Source organism: Ochotona curzoniae, unplaced genomic scaffold (genome assembly GCF_017591425.1).
Source record: "Ochotona curzoniae isolate NIBS_2020 unplaced genomic scaffold, NIBS_Ocur_1.0 scaffold_4763, whole genome shotgun sequence".
In the NCBI taxonomy this organism is placed as follows: domain Eukaryota; kingdom Metazoa; phylum Chordata; class Mammalia; order Lagomorpha; family Ochotonidae; genus Ochotona; species Ochotona curzoniae.
Genome location: NW_024467123.1, coordinates 4,453,056 through 4,471,588, shown reverse-complemented (window position 1 = coordinate 4,471,588; position 18,533 = coordinate 4,453,056). Strand labels below are relative to the sequence as shown.

At 60.7% G+C, this 18,533-nt stretch overlaps 2 protein-coding genes across 2 annotated transcripts; one reads left to right on the top strand and one right to left on the bottom strand.

The window, feature by feature from the left end:
- Positions 1-1,047: 1,047 nt before the first annotated feature.
- On the bottom strand, positions 1,048-13,084 carry MMRN2 (multimerin 2). The gene is made up of 7 exons (XM_040970392.1): positions 12,948-13,084; positions 6,872-7,000; positions 6,682-6,788; positions 6,505-6,570; positions 5,845-6,009; positions 3,936-5,705; positions 1,048-1,430 (listed from the first exon to the last, which is right to left on the bottom strand). The coding sequence occupies exons 1-7, from the start codon at positions 13,082-13,084 to the stop codon at positions 1,048-1,050; spliced, it is 2,757 nt and encodes a 918-aa protein (XP_040826326.1).
- A 1,124-nt stretch (positions 13,085-14,208) lies between these two features.
- SNCG (synuclein gamma) lies at positions 14,209-17,733 on the top strand. The gene is made up of 5 exons (XM_040970454.1): positions 14,209-14,329; positions 14,810-14,851; positions 15,104-15,231; positions 17,208-17,279; positions 17,513-17,733. Exons 1-5 carry the CDS (start codon positions 14,209-14,211, stop codon positions 17,531-17,533), a joined length of 384 nt encoding a protein of 127 aa, XP_040826388.1. The 3' UTR covers positions 17,534-17,733.
- The last annotated feature ends 800 nt before the right edge of the window (positions 17,734-18,533 follow it).

Here is an 18,533-nt window from a genome sequence, read left to right as displayed (position 1 = left end):
ACTACTCAGCAAATATCACCTCCCATCTCCCGCTCCAAAAACGGTTCCTTATTCTGAAAACAGGGTGTCTGCCTTCCCAGCCCTATTTGTTCAGGATTTGTCATTTTTTTAAACAGTTATGTATTTGAGAGAGCACGTTTCCATCCACTCATTCACTCTCCCAAGTGCCTTTCCAATGTTGAGACCGATCACTGCAGCTCCAAGCTGGGTGTCCAGGCTACAGCAACACGCCTGCTGATGTGGGGGTGGGAGCCACGGAGGGCTTTCTGCAGGATCGGCCGAACCTATGACACCCCAAGTGCCCTGGAAGGTCACTGCATCCCACCTTCCTGCCTGCTGGACCAAGTACTTTGGCTCTCTGGAAGGAAACGAGACGGAGCCCAGGAGAGCATCGCTTTATTCCAGAGCCGATCAGTACGGAGGGGGTGTCCCAGTCTCCCTGCATGTCCTGGTCAGCCCCTGTCCCTGGCAGAAGCCCTAGGGAGCACCAGGCTAGGGCCAGGACAGCAAGCAGAGACCTGGCTCAGCTGAGTTTCTGTTTGGCCTGCTGCCTGGCCCTTCACTCTGAGTGGCAAGGAACACATTTGAGATGGCAGATTAACAGGGGCTGTGGCAGACTGGAGAAGAGCTTGCAAGTATCTGCCCATGGTGGAGGAGCTCGCCCAAGCTTTTCTTTCAGGCCGGCAGGGACTGGCCAGTGGCCTAATGGTGGCTGCAGGTCAGCTTCCTCTATTGTCCCCAAATGCCACCTCTCTGGAAAGCATTCCCCAATGGGAATGCTAGCAGGGGACCAGAGAGCACAACCCCCCCCCCCCACCACCACCACCACCACAAGTTCTGGAATGCAGGGCATGTCAAAAAAAATTGGAGTTTTCCAAGCCACTGGGGCGTGCTGAGCCCCGCCCCTGGGACCCTTCCCCAGGTCCAAGTCCCGCCCAGAGAGAGGCGAGGAACCCGCGGACGCCCCTAGGCTGGGTGACCCTGGGTCTCCAGTCCCCAGCCTCAGCCTCGGCTTCAGGGTCCTTGGTGAATCCTGAGGACAGTGGTTCAAGTCCTGAACAGCAGGAAGCCGCCAAAGGTAGTGCCCTGGGTGCCCGGGGTGACGGAGCCCTGGGTCAGCTCGAGCCACACTCTCTCGCCCTTCTGTAGCTCCAGCAAGGCCGAGGTGGTGGCAGCGCTTCCATCATCCCTCTGCTTGGCAATGGAGACTGGGGTCCTGCCGGAGCCACCCGGCACCAGCAGCCCGGTACCTGGACCGGGGCCGAATTCAACGCTCACCACCAGCAGGTAGATGCCGTGTTCAGGTGCCACGAAGTAGCCATGCTGGGGCAGGTAGCCACCGCCGAAGTTGATGGATGCCACGTCAAATGCCACCATCTGTGGGGCAGTAGCCCCTTGGGAAGAGCTGGCATAGAAAGCCACAGGGGAGCCTGCAACAGAGAGAACCATGCTCAGTGAGCCCACTACCGCCCTGCTCTGCGGCCATCAGCCCCAGGGCACCAGGCTGCCAGGCACCACCAGCCCCCCGGGGCCTTTGGGGGCAGGCCGAATAGCCAGGCGTTTCTCCCCAGCAGGGAGGAGCAAACGTTCCCAACTGTTGTACATTTTAATGAAGCACTTTGGGGGAGTGACGTTGTGCCCCAGAAGCTTCAGCATCCCATATGGGTGCCAGTTCGAGTCCCGGCTGTTCCATTCCCAATCCAGCTCCCATACTATGTGCTTAGTAAAGCAGCAGAGGACGGTCCAAGTGCGCCAAGCCCCTGCACTCTTGTGGGGGATCCAGCTGAAGCTCCCAGCTCCTGGCTGGGGCCTGGCGCCATCCCAGCCATTGCATCCGCTTGGAGAATGAATCGTCATCACATAGAAGTGTTACCCCTCCTTCTGTCACCCACTGCCACACTCTCTCCTCCTCCCTGAACTCTGCCCTTCAAATACAGTTTTTAAAAGATTTACTTATTTTTATTGTAACACTAGATATACAGAGAGGAGGAGAGACAGAGGAAGATCTTCCTTCCACTGATTCACTCCCCAAGTGGCTGCAACAGCTGGAGTTGAGCTGATCTGAAGCCAGGAGCCAGGAACCAGGAGCCTGGAGCTTCTTCTGGATCTCCCACATGGGTGCAGGGTCCCAAGGCTTTGGGCCGTCCTCAACTGCTCTCTCAGGCCACAAGCAGGGAGCTGGATGGGAAGCGGGCCGCCGGGACATGAACTGGCGCCCATATGGGATCTTGGTGCACGCAAGGCAAGGACTTTAACCACTAGGCTACCATGCAGGGCCCTCAAAATACATTTTTTAAAACAGGGTCCAGTGTGGCAGCTCAGCAGCTAAAGTCTTCCTCACCTCCTCACCCAGATGCTCAACCCTTACTGCGCGTGCGCACACACACACACACACACACACACACACACACACACACACACTCCGAAGCACCAAGCTTGCACAGGACACAGACGTGAGCCAGGAAGTAGCCTGCTGCCCAGCCAGGAAGGCTGGGCCTGTGTCTGAGTGCTGATCGGGCTCCAGCTACAAGGACCTTGGTGCCTGCAAGGACACGTGTCTCCTGGGTTCCCTCCCTGTCCACTCTCCAGGGGTTAAGACTCCCAGCACCTGCTTATCAGAGGGGGGGCCTGTAGTCTGCAGAGCAGTCAGCGATAGCCCCAGCTCTGCTAGTCCCCAGTCCAAATTTGGGAGAATTCTGTGAATGACAAGTTCTCGGTGGCACCAGCTTTCCTGATTGCGAGTCTGAACAAGGCAATTGCTGAGCAAGTGCCAGCTCTGCAGTTCCCCGTCACGCCCAGCAGAGGGAGCCATCGCCCAGCAGAAGACAGGCCCGCCTTCAGCGCCCTCTGCCGGCGTCCCGTGCACCCAACAGGTGCAACTACACCGTGGGTGCTTCCTCACAGCGTACAACGCAAGCCCTGCAGCCACCCTGCAAGAGAAATACAGAACCCACTCTCTTTTTAAGGAAGCAATATCGTGAAAGAACAAATACTGCAGGGCTAGACAGTGCTACACTATCAGGCCCACCCAGGCCATCCTAGCATCACACAAGGAAGGCAGATCCTAGAATTGGTGCATGCAGGCACAGCTTCAGCCTGGAGGTACTGGGGGCAGTGGGAGACAGTGACTGTCCTAGGCCTCCTACTCATGATTCACAAGCCATCCTCAAAGGTTGAGAGTGAGATCATCATGCTGGGCCAGAAACGGAGGAGAGAGATACTGGAGCCCATGGGCCATTTGGAGGGTGCATGGAGGCAGCCAAGCCCTGGACTCCTTCCCACACCCAACCCCGTGCCAGATGCACCAGGTACAGCTGGCCAAAGTGGCAGCCTATCCTCTGCAGAAGTGGTCCGGGCTATGAGGGCAGAGTCCCTGGGGGACATGCCATTGCAGGGCCACCTCCAAAGGGACCGTGTGGGAGGGTGGGCTGCCCGAGTACTTGAGCTCCAGGCCCAGCTGCCAGACCCGGTGTGTGTCAGGAACAAACAGGAAGAGCCAGCACCCTCGGAGACTGCTGATCTGGATTTGGAACTGACACAGGTCACGCGTCCCCCCAGTGGGGAGCCCCTCTGGGTCACAGGATGGTGCTTCCTGCTGCATGCCTGGCTGACTTGGAAGAAGGACACTGCAGGGGGACCCACTTGGGACACGGAGCAGTGTCCCCCAAGTGGCTCCAGCTCCCACTGCAGTTGGGGTGGACAGGCAGCCCCTGTCAGGAGCCTGGAAAGCCAGTGCTACAGAATGAGCTATGATTCTGGTAACTTCCACGCCATCATACTTCAGATGGCTTCAGAGGCGCACAGCCCTGAAAAGCTGTGTAACACCCCATGTCCAGGTGCCTGGGATCTTACTATTCTCCTAATTAGCTCCAGCCCCTTTGAAGACCAAAGCGCTGCTGCCAGCATAGGAGCCCAGCCCCAGCCCGGAAACTCACCTGTCCCCCAGAGCCCACCTGGGCCCCTCGGCATGGGCACTGGGGCGCCTGCATCCGCCCAGGGCTGCACCTGCTTCTTGTCCCTCTTCCGGGAGCCGTCTAGGCCTTTCTGCTGCTTCCTCTCTTTCCTGCTCACCAAGGTCTGCAGCTTGCTCAGGTCCAAGCTGACGTTGGTGTCCAGGAGCTCCTGGAAGTTGTCAAACAGCCGGTTGAAGAGCTGCCGGTGCTGCTCCAGGTCGTGCTGCGTGGCTGACAGCACACTGGAGAGACCTTGGAGCGAACTGTTGAAGGGGGCAGCCCCGGGGGCTTCGCAGCAATGCCGGAGGCTATTGACTTGGGATATGACCTCCGTCATCAGGCCCTGAAGCTGGGCCAGGGTCGCAGCACCAGCCTCTTCCGGAAGGGAGTCCTGAGGGGGCTCCAGGCGCTGCTTCACCAGCTGCTCCAGGGTGGCCACTTGGGCCGCCAGAGCATGCCAGGCGAGCGCCTGCTCCTGCAGCCCGCTGGCGGCGTCCTGCAGGCCAGTGCGGATCTGCTCATAGCGCAGAGGCAGTGGGTTGGCCTCGTCCTCCGACAGCCTTTCCAGCGCGTCCTCCCCGAAGAGGGCGGCCAGCACGGCCTCGTGGCGCAGCGCGTCGTGCAGCAGCGCGGCGAAGGCGCTGTGCAGCCGCTGCACCTCGGCGCGCAGCGGGCCGGCGGCCGCCTGCAACGCACCCACCTCGCCGTGCACTGCCTGCAGCTGGCTCCGGAGCCGCGCTCGATCGGCGCGCGCCTGCTCGCCCTCGGCCTTGCGCGCGTCCACGGCCTGTGCCACAGCGTCCACGGCGCTGCTTAGGGCCTGCAGCGAGGAGCTGTCCAGCCGGCGCTGCTCGTCCAGGCTCAGCTGCGCCTCCTCCAGGGCTCGCGTGGTGCCCTTCTGGCCTTCCCGGATGACGTCGAGGTCCAGGTAGAGCCGCTGGCAGTTGCAATCCTTGGCGTACTTGAGGAGGTCGGCCTGGCCGCCCTGCAGCTGCTGCAGCGTCACATTGAGCTCCATGAGCTGCTGCTCTAGCTCCTCCTTGTTCTCCTCCATGATGAGCGATTTCTCCATCAGGATTATTCGTAGCTCGCGCAGCGCCGTGTGGTTCACCTGCAGCTCCTCCACCTGCCGCTCCACCCTGCTGATCTGGTCGAAGGTCTCGTCCGACTCTGAGTATAACTCTTTGATCTCTTCGCTGTGCTGGGCCAAGGTGGCACTCACGTCCCCCAGGGTGCCCTGCAGTTCCTCCTCCCTGCGGCCCAGGGCCGCGTGCAGCTCCGACAGGTTCCGCTGCAGTTGGCCCAGCCTGGCGTGCAGGCTGTCGGGCTCCGGCTTGGCGGCCGCCTCCAGGCCACCATGGCTTCCCGGGGACTCCTGGGCCTTGTGTAGCTGCTTCAGCCTGGCGTCCACGTCGGTTTGGAACTCGGAGAGCGAGTGGCGCAGGGACTGGAGCTGGGCGTGCAGGTGCTCCTCCACCGCCTGCCGCAGCTGCCCAACCCGCTGGGCATTCTCCTGCACCTTGGCCTCAAACTTGGCCCCAAGCTCTTGGACATCAGCTCTGGCCACTACGTCCTCCTGAACCCTTTGGATGGCCTGGCGGTTAGCCTCTACATCCAGGGACAGGTTCCTCACTGCCTGGGCCAGGCTATGCAGGCTGTCGTTGAAGTTCTTCCAGATGGAGCCCAGGTGCCGTTGCAGGAAGGTGTCGGCGTGGTGCAGGAGCACCTGCTCCAAGGCCCTGCCAGGAAAGCCTACGAGGGGCCCAGGGTCACACGAGCATCCTGCTCACCCCATTCCGCAGCTGGGCCACTGCAGGGGCCGCTGGGATCTGGGCCATCCACCCCCATTTCCTCAGCTGGGAACCCCCCCAGCCCCTAGCTTGCCACTCACCAAGCTCCGTGTGATTGGTCTCCATCCCAGCGACTGTGAGGTTCCCGGCTGGGGCCTTCCAAGGGTCTGGAAGGCCATCCAGCCCTGGCTGCATGTCGTTCTGGAATCCTCCCTGCGGGGGCTGCTGCTGACCCTGCTGCTGCTGCACCTCCACAGCCAAGGGGCCTGATTGCATATAGGACATGCTCACTCTCCAGGCCCGGGGAAGATGGTGAGGCCCAGAGAAGGAGATGCAAGGGGGAAGAGGGGCAGGGCATAAAGAGGAACAGATGAGGCGCCCCCTGGGGTCCTCTGAGCCATCGCTTAGCAGCCTTTAGCTCACAAAGAAAAAACACACAGGACAGGAGCCTTTACCCACCCTGCCACAAACACAACAGACATGCTTAATCAACTGTGGCATCCTCCATCACAGTCCTTGCCAATCCACCTGAGGGAGCCAACTTTGGAACACTCAGCTGTGATAATCTGTTACCCCCTGCTGACTCTAGGGGGCAGCCAACGGCCTGCCCGGGTGGGCGCCCGGGTGGGCTTCCGGGCTGGACCAGACGGCCCCACTCAGGGAATGGGGTCAAGGAGAGAAGGGGGCTGCTGAGGACTCCCGGAGGAAGGTCTGGACACAGCCCCACCCCAGGGCCCCGCCCCCCACCCCATGCAGCTCACCGTGCTCCGAGCTGCCCAGCCTGCTCCAGTCGCCAGGCTCTGCAGGATCTGAGACTGCCGTGGGGTCTGCAGAGGGAAGCATCAGATGTTGGCCTTGGAGTCTGGTGGGGGCGTGGGGAGGGCTGCGTGACCTCTGAACTCAGAGGTCAGGGGGGAAAGGGCTGCCAGAAGCCCTACCGTAGTGCTGGCAGTCGGGGCCCCTGAAGCCTGGGCAGCACCTCCAGTCCACCGACATCAGCACCTTCTGCTTAACCTGGTACACCAGCTTCGGGGCCATTTGGTACCTGGGGAGCAAGACTCAGTGAGTCCAGCATGCCCCCCACCCCGACCCAGCCCGCCCCGCCCGGGGCTCACAGGGTGCACTCACATGACTTTGGGTGTCTGGCAGTCTGGCTGTCCCTGGGGACATGGCTGCTGGGAGTGCACCAGGAACTTCTCTGTTTTGCAAGCGGCTACATAGGTGACCAACTTGGACTTCTGGTATGGGCACCAGTTCCTGGAAAATGAGCCAGAACAGGGGGCTCCTGAGCTAGACCCAAGATTCCCCAGGATCCCTCCTAGAAACCAAAAGGAGGGGCAGGCATGGTGACACAGCAGATTAAACCATGGCCTGCAATGCCTGTGTCCCATAGAGGCCCTGGTTTGAGTCCAGGGTACTCCATTTCCAATCCAGATCCCTGTGAAGGTGCCTGGAAAAGCAGCAGAGAATGGTTCAAGAGCCTGGATCCCTGCCACTCACGAGGGAAACCCGGATGAAGCCCCTAGCCTGGCCCCGCGTGGGGCCAGCGAAGCCACTTGCAGAGTGACAGAGAGCCTGAGAAGGAAGTCCTTTGTGTTAGCTGTTCCTGATTCCAGAGCCATCACAGACCCCACCTGGCGGGGAAGGCACCTGCTCCAATGCCTTCCAGAAGCCTCCACCAGGGCAACACAGCAAGGCCACCTGCATAGCTGGTGCCGTGTCTCCTGGCTCCAGTGCTGGGTTCTGCCGCTCGGCACATCTGCCTGTGTGACCTTGAGCGAGGCAAGGTGGGGAGAGCAGGGGAACGGGATGCCTTCTACTGAATGAATGGCTGCAGCAGCCCAGTTGTGTGTCTCCTGGCAAGGAAGGGCTCCTGCACAGCACCCCAGGCCTCTGGCAGCCTGCCCAGTTGATAGTCCTGCCTTGGCCTGCTGCAGCAAGGGCTCTCATTCACTGGCCGGGCCCATTAGAGCCATTATGGAAATGTGCTGTGAAGCTGTGTTGCCAGGGGGACTGGCTGGGCAGAATGCCCATTATGTGGCTGCTGGAGGGGCTGGAATTTGCTCGCTGGAGCTGGTCTTGGTCTGGCAGCCATCAGGCATGGTTAGGGATTGTGTTCGGGAAAGTGCAGCAGGCCCTCCCGGCCTGGCCGCTGCAGCCACAGCCTCTCCACCTTCAACCAAGTCAGCACAGAGCCCTGGCCACCCCTGAGAGAAGCCAAGGACAGCGGCCACAGTGAGTCACCCGGTCCACGGGGTGCACTCATATTCCCAGGCTGAGAAGTTGGCACGTCCCAGAGCATGGGAAGCCATGGGCAGCCGAGACTTGAACTGGCACCCAGCTGGGGTGCCATTAGTTTAAATCTGCTTTCCCCTGCCGCCCCTGCCTCCCAGAAAAGAAATTTTAGGGCACTGGCAGCAGGTAAAGTTAAAGAAATTCCCCTGAAAGAAGAGAAACAGATCCCCATGCCCAAAGACTAGGACCCCCCAAACCCGGGCAGGAAACCACTAATGATACAAGTAAACCCCGGATTCCAGAGGGGAGGGGTCTTCTGAGTACGTGGGATATGAGGCCAGCCATCACACACACACACACACACACACACACACACACACACACACACACACTCCCCTTCAAGCACCGTGAGACCTGCATCCCCAGGGCCATCGCCATCAGTGCAGAGTCAGCTATCAGCCAGAGGAAGTCATCTCCAGGTACGCACGGGCCACACACTCCCCCACCCAGGGAACTGCCCTTGCCCAGGCCAGAAACCTGACCAAACCATCCTGAGCTTGGGGAGGAAGACTCTGGGCCTCAGGCCAACAGGTTCAAGGAGACTCGCCAAGGTCAAGCCTGGGCACCAGCAGGCTGTAGCTGCTGGAGGGATTCTGTAGCACACACCCCCGCCCCACCCCAGCCCATTCCTGGATACCTGTGTGCCACAGGAAGTGGCGTTGTATCCAAGAAAAAGCCAAGGAGAAGGGACACACAAGGACTGGAAATGCAGACTCCAACCAGAAATGGGGTGAAGAGTGCCCAGCCTTGGGCAATGATGACTGAGAGTGAGGGCACACAGGGAGCCAGTGAGGACTGACCAAGCACAGGAGCCCTGGGGGCGGCATCGCTGAAGACTCAGCTGGTAGGACAAGCATGGTCAAGGGCGATGTGGATGGCTGGCTGGGAGTTTGGAATCAAATTTGTCACCAAGACAGAGAAAGCAAGGCCTGGCCGTGCTGGGGCCTAGCCCTTGATACCAGTGCCAGCATCCCTCATCAGTGCACTGGCTCAAGTCCCAGCGGCTCCACTTCCCATCCAGCTCCCTGCTTGTGGCCTGGGAAAGCAGCCGAGGGTGGCCCAAAGTCTTGGTACCCTGCACCTGCATCAGAGACCTGGAAGAAGCTCCTGGCTGGCTTCAGATTAGCTCAGCTCTAGCTGTGCGGCCACTTGGGGAGTGAAGAGTTTGGACCATCTGTCTCTCCTTCTCTCTCCTTCAAATAAATAAGCAAAACTTGAAAAGATAATAATAAAATGAAATCCTCTCCCTTTGAAGGAAAAATGGAGGTGAACAGCCGAGAAAGAGGGGTTTTCTTCTGGTCACCGAGACCTGCGCTGAGCAGAGAGGCGGGCACAGAAGCTGATGGCCCAGTGGGCAGGCACTGAAGCCCATAGACTCCTCAGTGGTGGAGAGGGGACCCATAGAAGCTTGGACAGGAGGAGTGTTCACCCATGCTGGGTGGACCCAGCACTCTGGGGTGATGCAGACAGTGTCCATCTGTGCAGATGCTCAGGCCTGGAAATTACCCCTGGAAGCTTCTGGAAGGTAGGCCCACCCCTAGGAAAAGCAGGGTCTTGGTGGGGGAGATGGACTTTGCCCGTGTGTATCTGGCTGTGTTGGGGACAGGTATGGTTGAATGACTGCGTGATGGGTACTCTTGGCATCAGTGGGTAGAGTCCCAGGGCTCTGCTCACCACTGATTATGCATAGAGCAGGCCTTGCACCTGCGTCAGCACCCCATGCAGAGGCTCTGACACTGAGGAGTGAGGAGGGGCCCCTCTGAACAGCGGTCAGCTCCACACCCGCCCACCCTCTGGCCTGATGGAAGGCCTGGAGTGACTGGGACTTTCCACCTCTGGCTCCTGGAGCGGGAAACGGCTGCCCACTTTTCCTGCTCTGGAACTTTCTCCGGACCAGCCCCTCCCCTGGGCTCCTGCTGCCCACGCTACCCCCACTCCCAGCCCTGGCACACAGTGTGCAGGCTGCTGGCCCAGAGGCCCTGGGAACATTCCTGGCCCTTGCCTTGGCTTCCTCCAGCTCTTGGCAGCTCCTGGCTGGCCTTGGCACCAGTGACCCTGACCCAGCTGCTCAAGTGTGTATTGTTCTTGCCGCCTCTGCGCCTCTGGCCCTCTGACACTGGGGAGCCACCCCACCCCCGGCAGAATGGGGTGGTCTTCATCTCCCTGGGGCCCTGGGGGCAGGTGCTCACTGTCCTCTGAGCCTGCACTTGTCCCTGCCGCCTTCATGTTCCGCCCATGTGTACAAGGCTTTACAATGGAGGAGCTGGGTTCCTCTTCCCTTCCCTTCCCTCTCCTCCCCTCCCCTGCTCTCCTCCCCTCCTCCCCTCCTCTCCTCTCCTTTTCTTCCCCTCCCTTCTCCTCAGTGGACCGCAATGACCTTCAGCCAGGCCCCTCTCCCAGTCCAGGTGGGTGTGGCAAAGAGCAGAGCCTGCAGTATAATGGATGGGCGGCTGGGGTGGCCAGAGCACTTAGCAGCCTCTCCCTCCACGCTCTCCCCACCCCCGCAGCTCTTGCTGGTCCCTGAGGCTTCCTGGGGAAGGAGGGCGAATTCTCAGCAGCCATTAACGTGATTTCCCAGGGGACAAACTCTCCAGGCTTTGTCCCTGAGCCGGACAGGGGCGTTGGCGGAGAAGCCTCTGGGAGGAAGCCTTGACCCCAAGCAGCCACGAGGGAGTTGAGGGCGTGGGCGCTCCTGCCTTGTTCTTGTTGAGGGCTCTGAGCCCCAGGAGCAGCAGGTGCAGCAGCCCTGGGAGACCCACCCCACCCTCACCCCCAGCCCAGGCTCCAGCCTGCTCCAGCAACAGGGTGTACCCCCTCTGGGCTGCTGCAAAACCACAGATATCCTGTTGTATGAGAGGCTGGGAGCTGGTGCTCAGGGTCCATTGATACCATGAGCCAAGCCCCTTCTCTAGCCAGCACCCCTGCTGCAGAGGGCAGGACACATGAAGTGGGGTTTGCAGTTGAGTGGCCAGGGACTTCTCCCCACTCCCCCACCCCCCAGCTCTAGCTTAGTATTCAAGAGCCTCTGTGGCTCTGGGGGATGTGTCCAGGAATGCTGTAGCAGCAACACCTCTGGGTGCTGGGCTCCCTAGGGTCCCGTCACAGACTCATCTCCCCGAGGGTGGCAAGTCCCGGCAAGGCATCTGGAAGGAGTCCCAAGGCTCCCACCAATGGCTCCCTGAGCCCAACATAGAGAGCTCTGTCGGGTTCCTCCGCCACCTGCGATCTGACCATCCCTGGGTGACACCTCATTAAGCACCAACAGCTCAGCCTTTCCCATGGGGCTTCAAGAACCGGGTGTGGGATGCACGCGCTGGCCTGGCCCTGGCAGGGGGTGGGGGTGGGGGCTGCTCCTGCTGCCTGAGCTAGCCAGTAGAGCAGTCGCCTGCTCCAGCTGCAGCTGGCGGCAGGCAGGAGGAGCAGGGTCAGCAGGACAGACGGGAAGCAAAGCTGTCAGCCCAGGAAGCGACCGTGCTTCCTTCCTTTCTCACCAGCTCCTGCGGTTGCCTCTGCTCCTTGGCCGATGGCGCCTGTGGGGCTCAGGCACCTCCGGGAGTGTGGGAAGGAAAGCCCAGCAGGTTGGGGGTAGCTGGGCCGGCTGGGGGCCACAGACACGGCACCCTCTGTATGCGGAGACCCCGCCCAGGCAGCCTAGCTCCAGCCATAGCAAAGTGTGCACCCTCCTCCACCTTGCAGAGATGAGAGAGACCCAGTGGCTGGGGCCAGAGGCTGGCAGCTCTGGGAAGGGGGCTGCTGAACCTGGAGATGGGCACTGAGCTCCCCACACCACAGCCACCTGCACCTCCAAGCCCTGAGTGGGAGTGGGGACGGAGGCACCCACAAGCCCCCAGCCTCTCTGGCCCCTCCCTCATGAGAGCCTGGCCTATACAAGCTCCTCACTCCGCTGCCATGCACCTGGAAGTGAGCTCTGTCCACACAGGCAGACACAAGGGCCAGCCCGGCGACTTCCATCCCCACATATGGGAGACTCACGGTCGGCGCGATGCAGCCCTTGTCCCCCTCCAGGTCACCCCTCCCACACACGCACAGATGCAGGTGACCTGGGGGTAAGGGAACCCATGAGGTGGGAGTAGGAGCATGTGGGGGCTGTAGCTTGTGTTCTGGAGTCAGAGCTGACGCAGCTTTCCTGGGCTGTGTGACCTAAGGCAGACTGCTCAGCCTCTCAGAGCCTTGGGCTCCTTCTCTATAAATGGCCAGAGCAGGATGTTAACCGATCCTGCTTGGCAGGGTGCCTGACCCAGCCAGTGGCACCTGCTACCTCCATCCTAGGGAGGGGGCGACGCCCAGGCTCAGCCCCTTGTCAGCAAGAGGGTCCCTGACCTTGGCCAGCAGAGTGCTGGTGAATGGTGTGCTGGGTCATTGGGAAGCCTGGAGGCTCAAGACTTTAGACATCACAGTCTCCATAGGGCTCAGCAGGTACAGAGTGCCCTGTCAATTCAGGCTCAGGTCCCCCTGGGCACTCAAGCAAATTCTCACTCCCAGGCCTGCTGGAGCTTGGGGATGGGCCAGTCTGGCTGGGGTTGAGCTGTCCTGATTGATTTTTCTAGAAGGGTAAGAACCACAGCCAAGCCAGCTGGAAAGATCTAGAACTTGCTGAACCTATCCTGACCAAACTCCAGGTACCACCACCCCCTTTCCCTGTGGTGGCGTCAGGCATGGAGCACCCTGTCATTCCTGAGCCAGAACTGTGGTACCCAGGACAGGCTGTTTGGAGGCAGTCCCTTGAAGCCAAGGCTGGCTATTGGTCAGCCTTGTGGCTGGACCAGAAGATAGATGGTGTTAACCCATTTCACAGATGCGAGTTCAGGCCCAGCGAGGACCTGCTGGAGCTAAGCTGAGATGCTGATTCTGCCCCCATAACCTCTGCCCAAGCACTGCACCCCCTTACCGTCGGGCAGGGTCCGGGTCAAGGTCTTCAGCCCTTGTCCCTGGTGGCCTGAGACTCCACGGCTCAGAGACGCTGGTGTCCAGAACCTGGGCCCAGCCCAGCGGACCCCCGAGACAAAAGAGCAGTATGAGGATCATGGTCCCCGTGGGCGGCGCGGGCTAGTTCTGGGCTCCGTGAGGGCTTGCTCTCAAAGACTGACTCCAGAAACTACCAGTGACGTCACCTTAAGTTGTCTCTCCCAAGGCAAAGAAAACACAGGAACAACAAAGAGAGGAAGTGGCCGGGGCCGGCCCACCCGGTGAGTGCAGGCCGGAGCTCCTGGCCTGGCTGACAGAGGCCGCCCAGCTCGCAAGTGGGTTCCTGCTGCGCCCCAGGGACTTGGAAGGTGGGTGGGACCCACAGGGAATGGCCGCAGTTAACAAGTCCCATGGGAACCGGTGCCCTGGGAGGCAGCAGCAGCACAGAAACCACAGGAAGTGGCCGGTCCAGGCTCCAGGGGTCCCGCTGCTGGCCGCCCCTGCTGCTGGCCAGGAAGTACAGGGTACATGAGTGTGTTTTCCAAACACCTTGGCCTTGGTCATTGTGCTGTGGGAGGCAGCATGGCTGGGGGGTAGAGGGGGTGGGCAGTGGCAGCGGGCAGGGGTAGGGGGTGGAATGGGGTCTCACAGAAGGTAAGGATCTATTTTGGGGTCTCACAGAGTTCAGGTTGGGGTCGGGGAAGTCCTGCCCCTGCTAGCTCAGCTCCCCAGAGGGGCATCCTGGAGGATGTGATCATGGGGCAGCCCCACGCTGGTCCTGATTCATTATCCAACAGGTGTGCCTGGCCCCTGCTGTGCCCAGGATGCAAGGGTCGCTGGGCAAACTCTTCCCTCCCTGCTTGCAGATACAACAGGGCTGGCCTTGGGTCAGGCAGGGCTGGCAGGGCAGGCAGGGAGTGAAGGGCAGTGAGAACTGGGGGATGTGGCCAGTCCCCCCACCCCCCTTCTTGAAGGGCAGGAGGGCAAGGCAGAGCCGGTTGGGCCCTGGGGACCTGCTTCTTGCTGCTTCCCCGAGGGAGGTCCCCGTGCCGCCCTGCCCCCACCACCCTGCCCCCACCACCCCGCCCCAGAGCTGGCTGGGCTCCCGCCAGCCGCCTCAGCATCAATATTTCATCGACGTCAATAAGAGCAGCGGGGACGGCTGCGGCAACGCTCAGGCCAGCTCCAGCCCCAAGCTCGCAGCTCGCAGGCAGCCAGGCATCTTCCCGTTTGTGCCCAGCATCATGGATGTCTTCAAGAAGGGCTTCTCCATTGCCAAGGAAGGCGTGGTGGGTGCCGTGGAGAAGACCAAGCAGGGGGTGACGGAGGCAGCGGAGAAGACCAAAGAGGGGGTCATGTATGTGGGTGAGTGGGCACTCAGGTGCCTGGGGGCTGCAGCGGGGTAGCTGAGGAGGGGGCAGTGAGGACCTGGCTGCTAGGCGGGGTATCCAGGCCCTAGAGCATCCGGAGGCACCTGTACAAGCCTGTGGTATCTTCAGGACCACTGAAGACCCTTGGGCAGGGATTGCCCACCTGCCCTTCACCCACCAAGGACCTTCAGATGCTCACACAGCTGCGACAGGTCTCCTGGGCCTGAAGACCCCGCCCTGCCCATCCTCTGTTGCAGCCCAGACCAGATTGCAGGGCTCCACCCTGCCCAGAAGGGCAGGTGGGCTGGGGACAGGAGACCTGGGCTCAGCGGCTGTCCCACAAAGCAGAGCTGATGACTCAGCTGTTGTCTGCCTTGTCCTGGCGTTGCTTCCCAGGGGCCCAGGCCACACCCAAACAGGGTCTGGAGCCCAGGGTCTGGGCAGTATCCAACCTCTAGTTCCATCACTTCCTCAGGAGCCAAGACCAAGGAAAATGTGGTGCACAGCGTGACCTCAGGTGAGGCTCTGGGACTCCCTGGGGTGGGGGTTTGGGGGCTGCACCTGCGCTGGCAGTCCTGAGGCTAGTCCAGGGCAGGGCTCTTGGTTCCTCACGTCAGCCTGTCCTTCTGCGTGTGCATACACATACGTGGCAGCAAGGGGTCCGGGAGAGGCTGGCCTGATGGGAAGGGGTGCAGTACAGGTTGGATGGGGTGGCTTGGCGTTGAGGCCCGCCCAAGCATCCTCCCCGCACCCCGTTATCTCCCCACAGTGGCTGAAAAGACCAAGGAGCAAGCCAATGCCGTGAGCGAGGCCGTGGTGACCAGCGTCAACACGGTGGCCAACAAGACTGTGGAGGAGGCGGAGAACATTGTTGTCACCACCGGGGTTGTGCGCAAGGTGAGGGCCGGTCCCGCAGTGGACTCCCTCCTCTCTCCCCTCTGCCCTAGGGGAGGCCAGCGGAGGTGGGAGGCAGGGGAAGGGGTCGGGCACTCAGGGGGCTGGCTTGGCCTCCCGTTAGATGCCCATTCCTGTTGTGCTGGGGTGGGGACAGACATTGGGTACCTGCTGTGTTGGTTTCTGGAATTCCTGAGCCAGGGAGTCCTGGGCCTGGTTTCACAGGCAAGGAGAGCCCAGAGCCACACCCACAAGATGGCTCTCCGTATCTGTTCTACGTGAGAACAGGGCCTCACATGGGGACAGCTCGTGGCTTGGGCAGGGCACAACATGCCAGACCTGTCGAGCCTCCTGCATCCCTCCTGGTGCCCAGCCGAGCCTGGTCTGGGCAGGTCTGGCTCGGCTGCTGCCTTCTCCCAGGGATGCATTGCCCCCTGGTGGCGGAAAAGCAGTCAGTGTTCCGACCCCACCCTTGGCTGCTTTTGTGTGTCTGAGCATCCTGTGTGTTGCGTGAGTGTATATGTGTATGCGCATGTTTGTGTGTGTACAGACACCCGGGCCACAGACAGGCAGTGTCAGGAGAGTGTTGTCCCAACACATACCACAGGAGCTGACAGCTTTTCATACTCGTTAACTCCTATAACCAGCGCCGAAATCCCGTCAGCTGGGGGTGTGGAAACCAGGCCCTCCCCACCCCACCAGGTGGTCCATGCAAGGGCTGCCCTGGCCCTGCCTCCGCTGCTGGTGCCCAGCACGTGGCTTCCAGGGCCAGCGTAAGATGTCCGGTCCTTGGAGCAGGCAGCTTCCTCTCCCAGTGTCCAGCTTGGCTCCTCTCCTGGCCCTGGGATCTTGGGATGCAGTGTGGGCTATCTGAGTCTCACTCGTCGTCTGTGAAATGGGAGTAAGCAGGAGTCTCACCGGGCTGGGGAATGCAGGGTCACGAGGTGTGGCTCCCTTGAGGGGTTTCTGCCTGGCTCACAGTCAGCCTCCAGCAAGACAATGCCATGATGCCAGCAGCAGCAGAACCCTGGCCAGAGCCCAGAGACCCAGTCCTAGGGTGGGGCTGTTTGGGCACTTCCAGCTGATCCTACTGAAGGGCCATGTTACTCTTGGGCCACCTCTGGGGAGACTCACTTCCTGTTCTCACTTGTCCCCAGGGTGGACTGCAACAGAACACAGCCCAGCCTGCCTGGCCTCTCAGGGGCTGGCATGGGCGGGGACAGCAGGTCCCAGCTTGCTGCTGCTTGTCGCTGGCCAGCAGAGCCTGGCCCATACGGGCTGGCACAGGGGTGGGGCAGGAAGGGCCAGCGGAACAGCATGGAGGTGGCGGGAACCACCAGAGGGAGATGTTGGACCAAGGTCCTAGCCAATCACCGTTATGGTCCTCAACCCGGCCACAACCACAGCTAAGTGTCTGGTGGGCCTGGAATGTGGGGGCTCAAGGGTGACGGGACGTAGAAGAGGATAGATCAGTGTTTGCCAGTCCAAATGGGCCTGTGCCCAAGCCCGCCTGTGAGGCAGGCAAGCAGGAACTTCTGCTACTGGAGGTTGAGGTGATTCCTGGAGCAAGCCAGACCTGATGTTGCTCTGCCGGGCTGCTTGGAACTCTGAAACAGTGATAGGGTCACCCAGCTCCCCAGGCTTTGGGTCCCCAAGAGCAGTGGTGATGCAGTCCTCCTGCTGGTAGAGGCATGGCAGGGCAGAGAGGTGTACACAGATGACTCAGGAGCACGGGGATGCCCACCCCACTGCACGCCACCCCACTGCAGGCCTCTTCACCAAGGAAGCCCTACCAAGGGGTCCCCAGCAACTTGGGATCTGCCTTGCAGGGACCAAGGCTGGCTTCCTGGGAGGGGGTACTGAGTGCCCTCAAAAGGCCTTGGCATCCTCAGGCATGGTGCCAGCCGGGGCTCCCCCCACCCGGCTTGTGGGCCTGGGTTCCTGTTGCTACTTTGCATCCTTATTACCCCGCCCCCCAGGAGGACTTGAAGCCACCTGCTCCCCCACAGGAAGGCGAGACAGTCCAAGAGGAAGTGGACGTGGCTGAGGAGGTAGGAACTGGGCTTCCGGGGCATGTCATGGGGCAAGGGGGGATCCCAGAGGGACCTCCTGACCTTCTGCAGCCCACACAGGGTCTGTGGATAGGACCAAGCATGAACCTGTGTGCCAGGGGGCACAGACTCAGCCCCCTTAGGGTGGCCATTGAGGGTGACGGGCCTGGGGCAGTGTGTATGTATGTGTGAGGGGTATTCTCTGTCTGTCTCTCTCACTCTTTCTCTCTCAGGCCAAGAATGTGGGAAATTAGAGGGCTGCAGGCCAGACCGCTCAGACCCCATCAGTTCCTAGGATGAGGAGTGCCCGGTTCCCCTGGAGTGTGCCCTGCAGGCTGCCCACGCTCCTTGCACCTGCACCTGCTATGCTGCTGCCACCAACATGCTTACCTCCCATGCCCTCGGCCCCTCCGGCCTCTGGGCTTCCTAACCCCACAGATGCTGCTGTGGATTTTTTTTTTTTAATGATTCCAAATAAAACTTGAATCCCACACTCCACCACTGGCCATGCCTCCTGTCCTTACTGAGTCAGTCATGAGGAAGACCCAAAGTCCTTCCTGGGGACACACGTGAGCAGACACAGTCTAATGATATGTGATATGCTATGGTGCCAACTCCGGGTGCTTGTGGAACCTATGTGGGTCGTCATTGCCAAGGAGAACATCACCCCTAGGCACCCTGGGGGCATGGCCTTGCGCTGAGGGTGCTCCAGGCAATGGGCAGTGCATGAGGGGTTTCTAGAGCAACCCTGCCCACCTGCTCCATATCTCCACAGGGATATGAGGTAGCCCCAGGGTACTCAAATGGCCCTGCCTGGCCACACCTGACCTCAAGAATCCCCACCAGACTGGGGTTGGGCTTTCCCTGTCTGCACCCCGAAACTTGTCAGATGTCATTAACAGCACAGCAGCTGGCATGTCAGAGGCACATCAAAATGAGCAGGTGCAGACGCCAGCTGGGCACTGCTCCGAGTAGACCTGCTGAGTGGGGTTAACAAGAACCGCCCCTGCTCTGCCTCCCTGCCCAACAGAGTGGTTAAATAACTCAGTCAAGATGTCTGGGGACTGGGTTTATCTCACATTCTGTGATGCATGGGCTCCCGGTGGGGAGGTTGTACTATGGTAGAACCCCTTTACCCACAAGGGCCAAGCTGGTCAGTGCTGGTCAGTGCTGCACTGCGCCCAGGAGTCCTGTTTGGACTTGGCCGAGCAGAGACAATGCTCCCTGGGGACCCTCGAGACACGGGGCGTACTC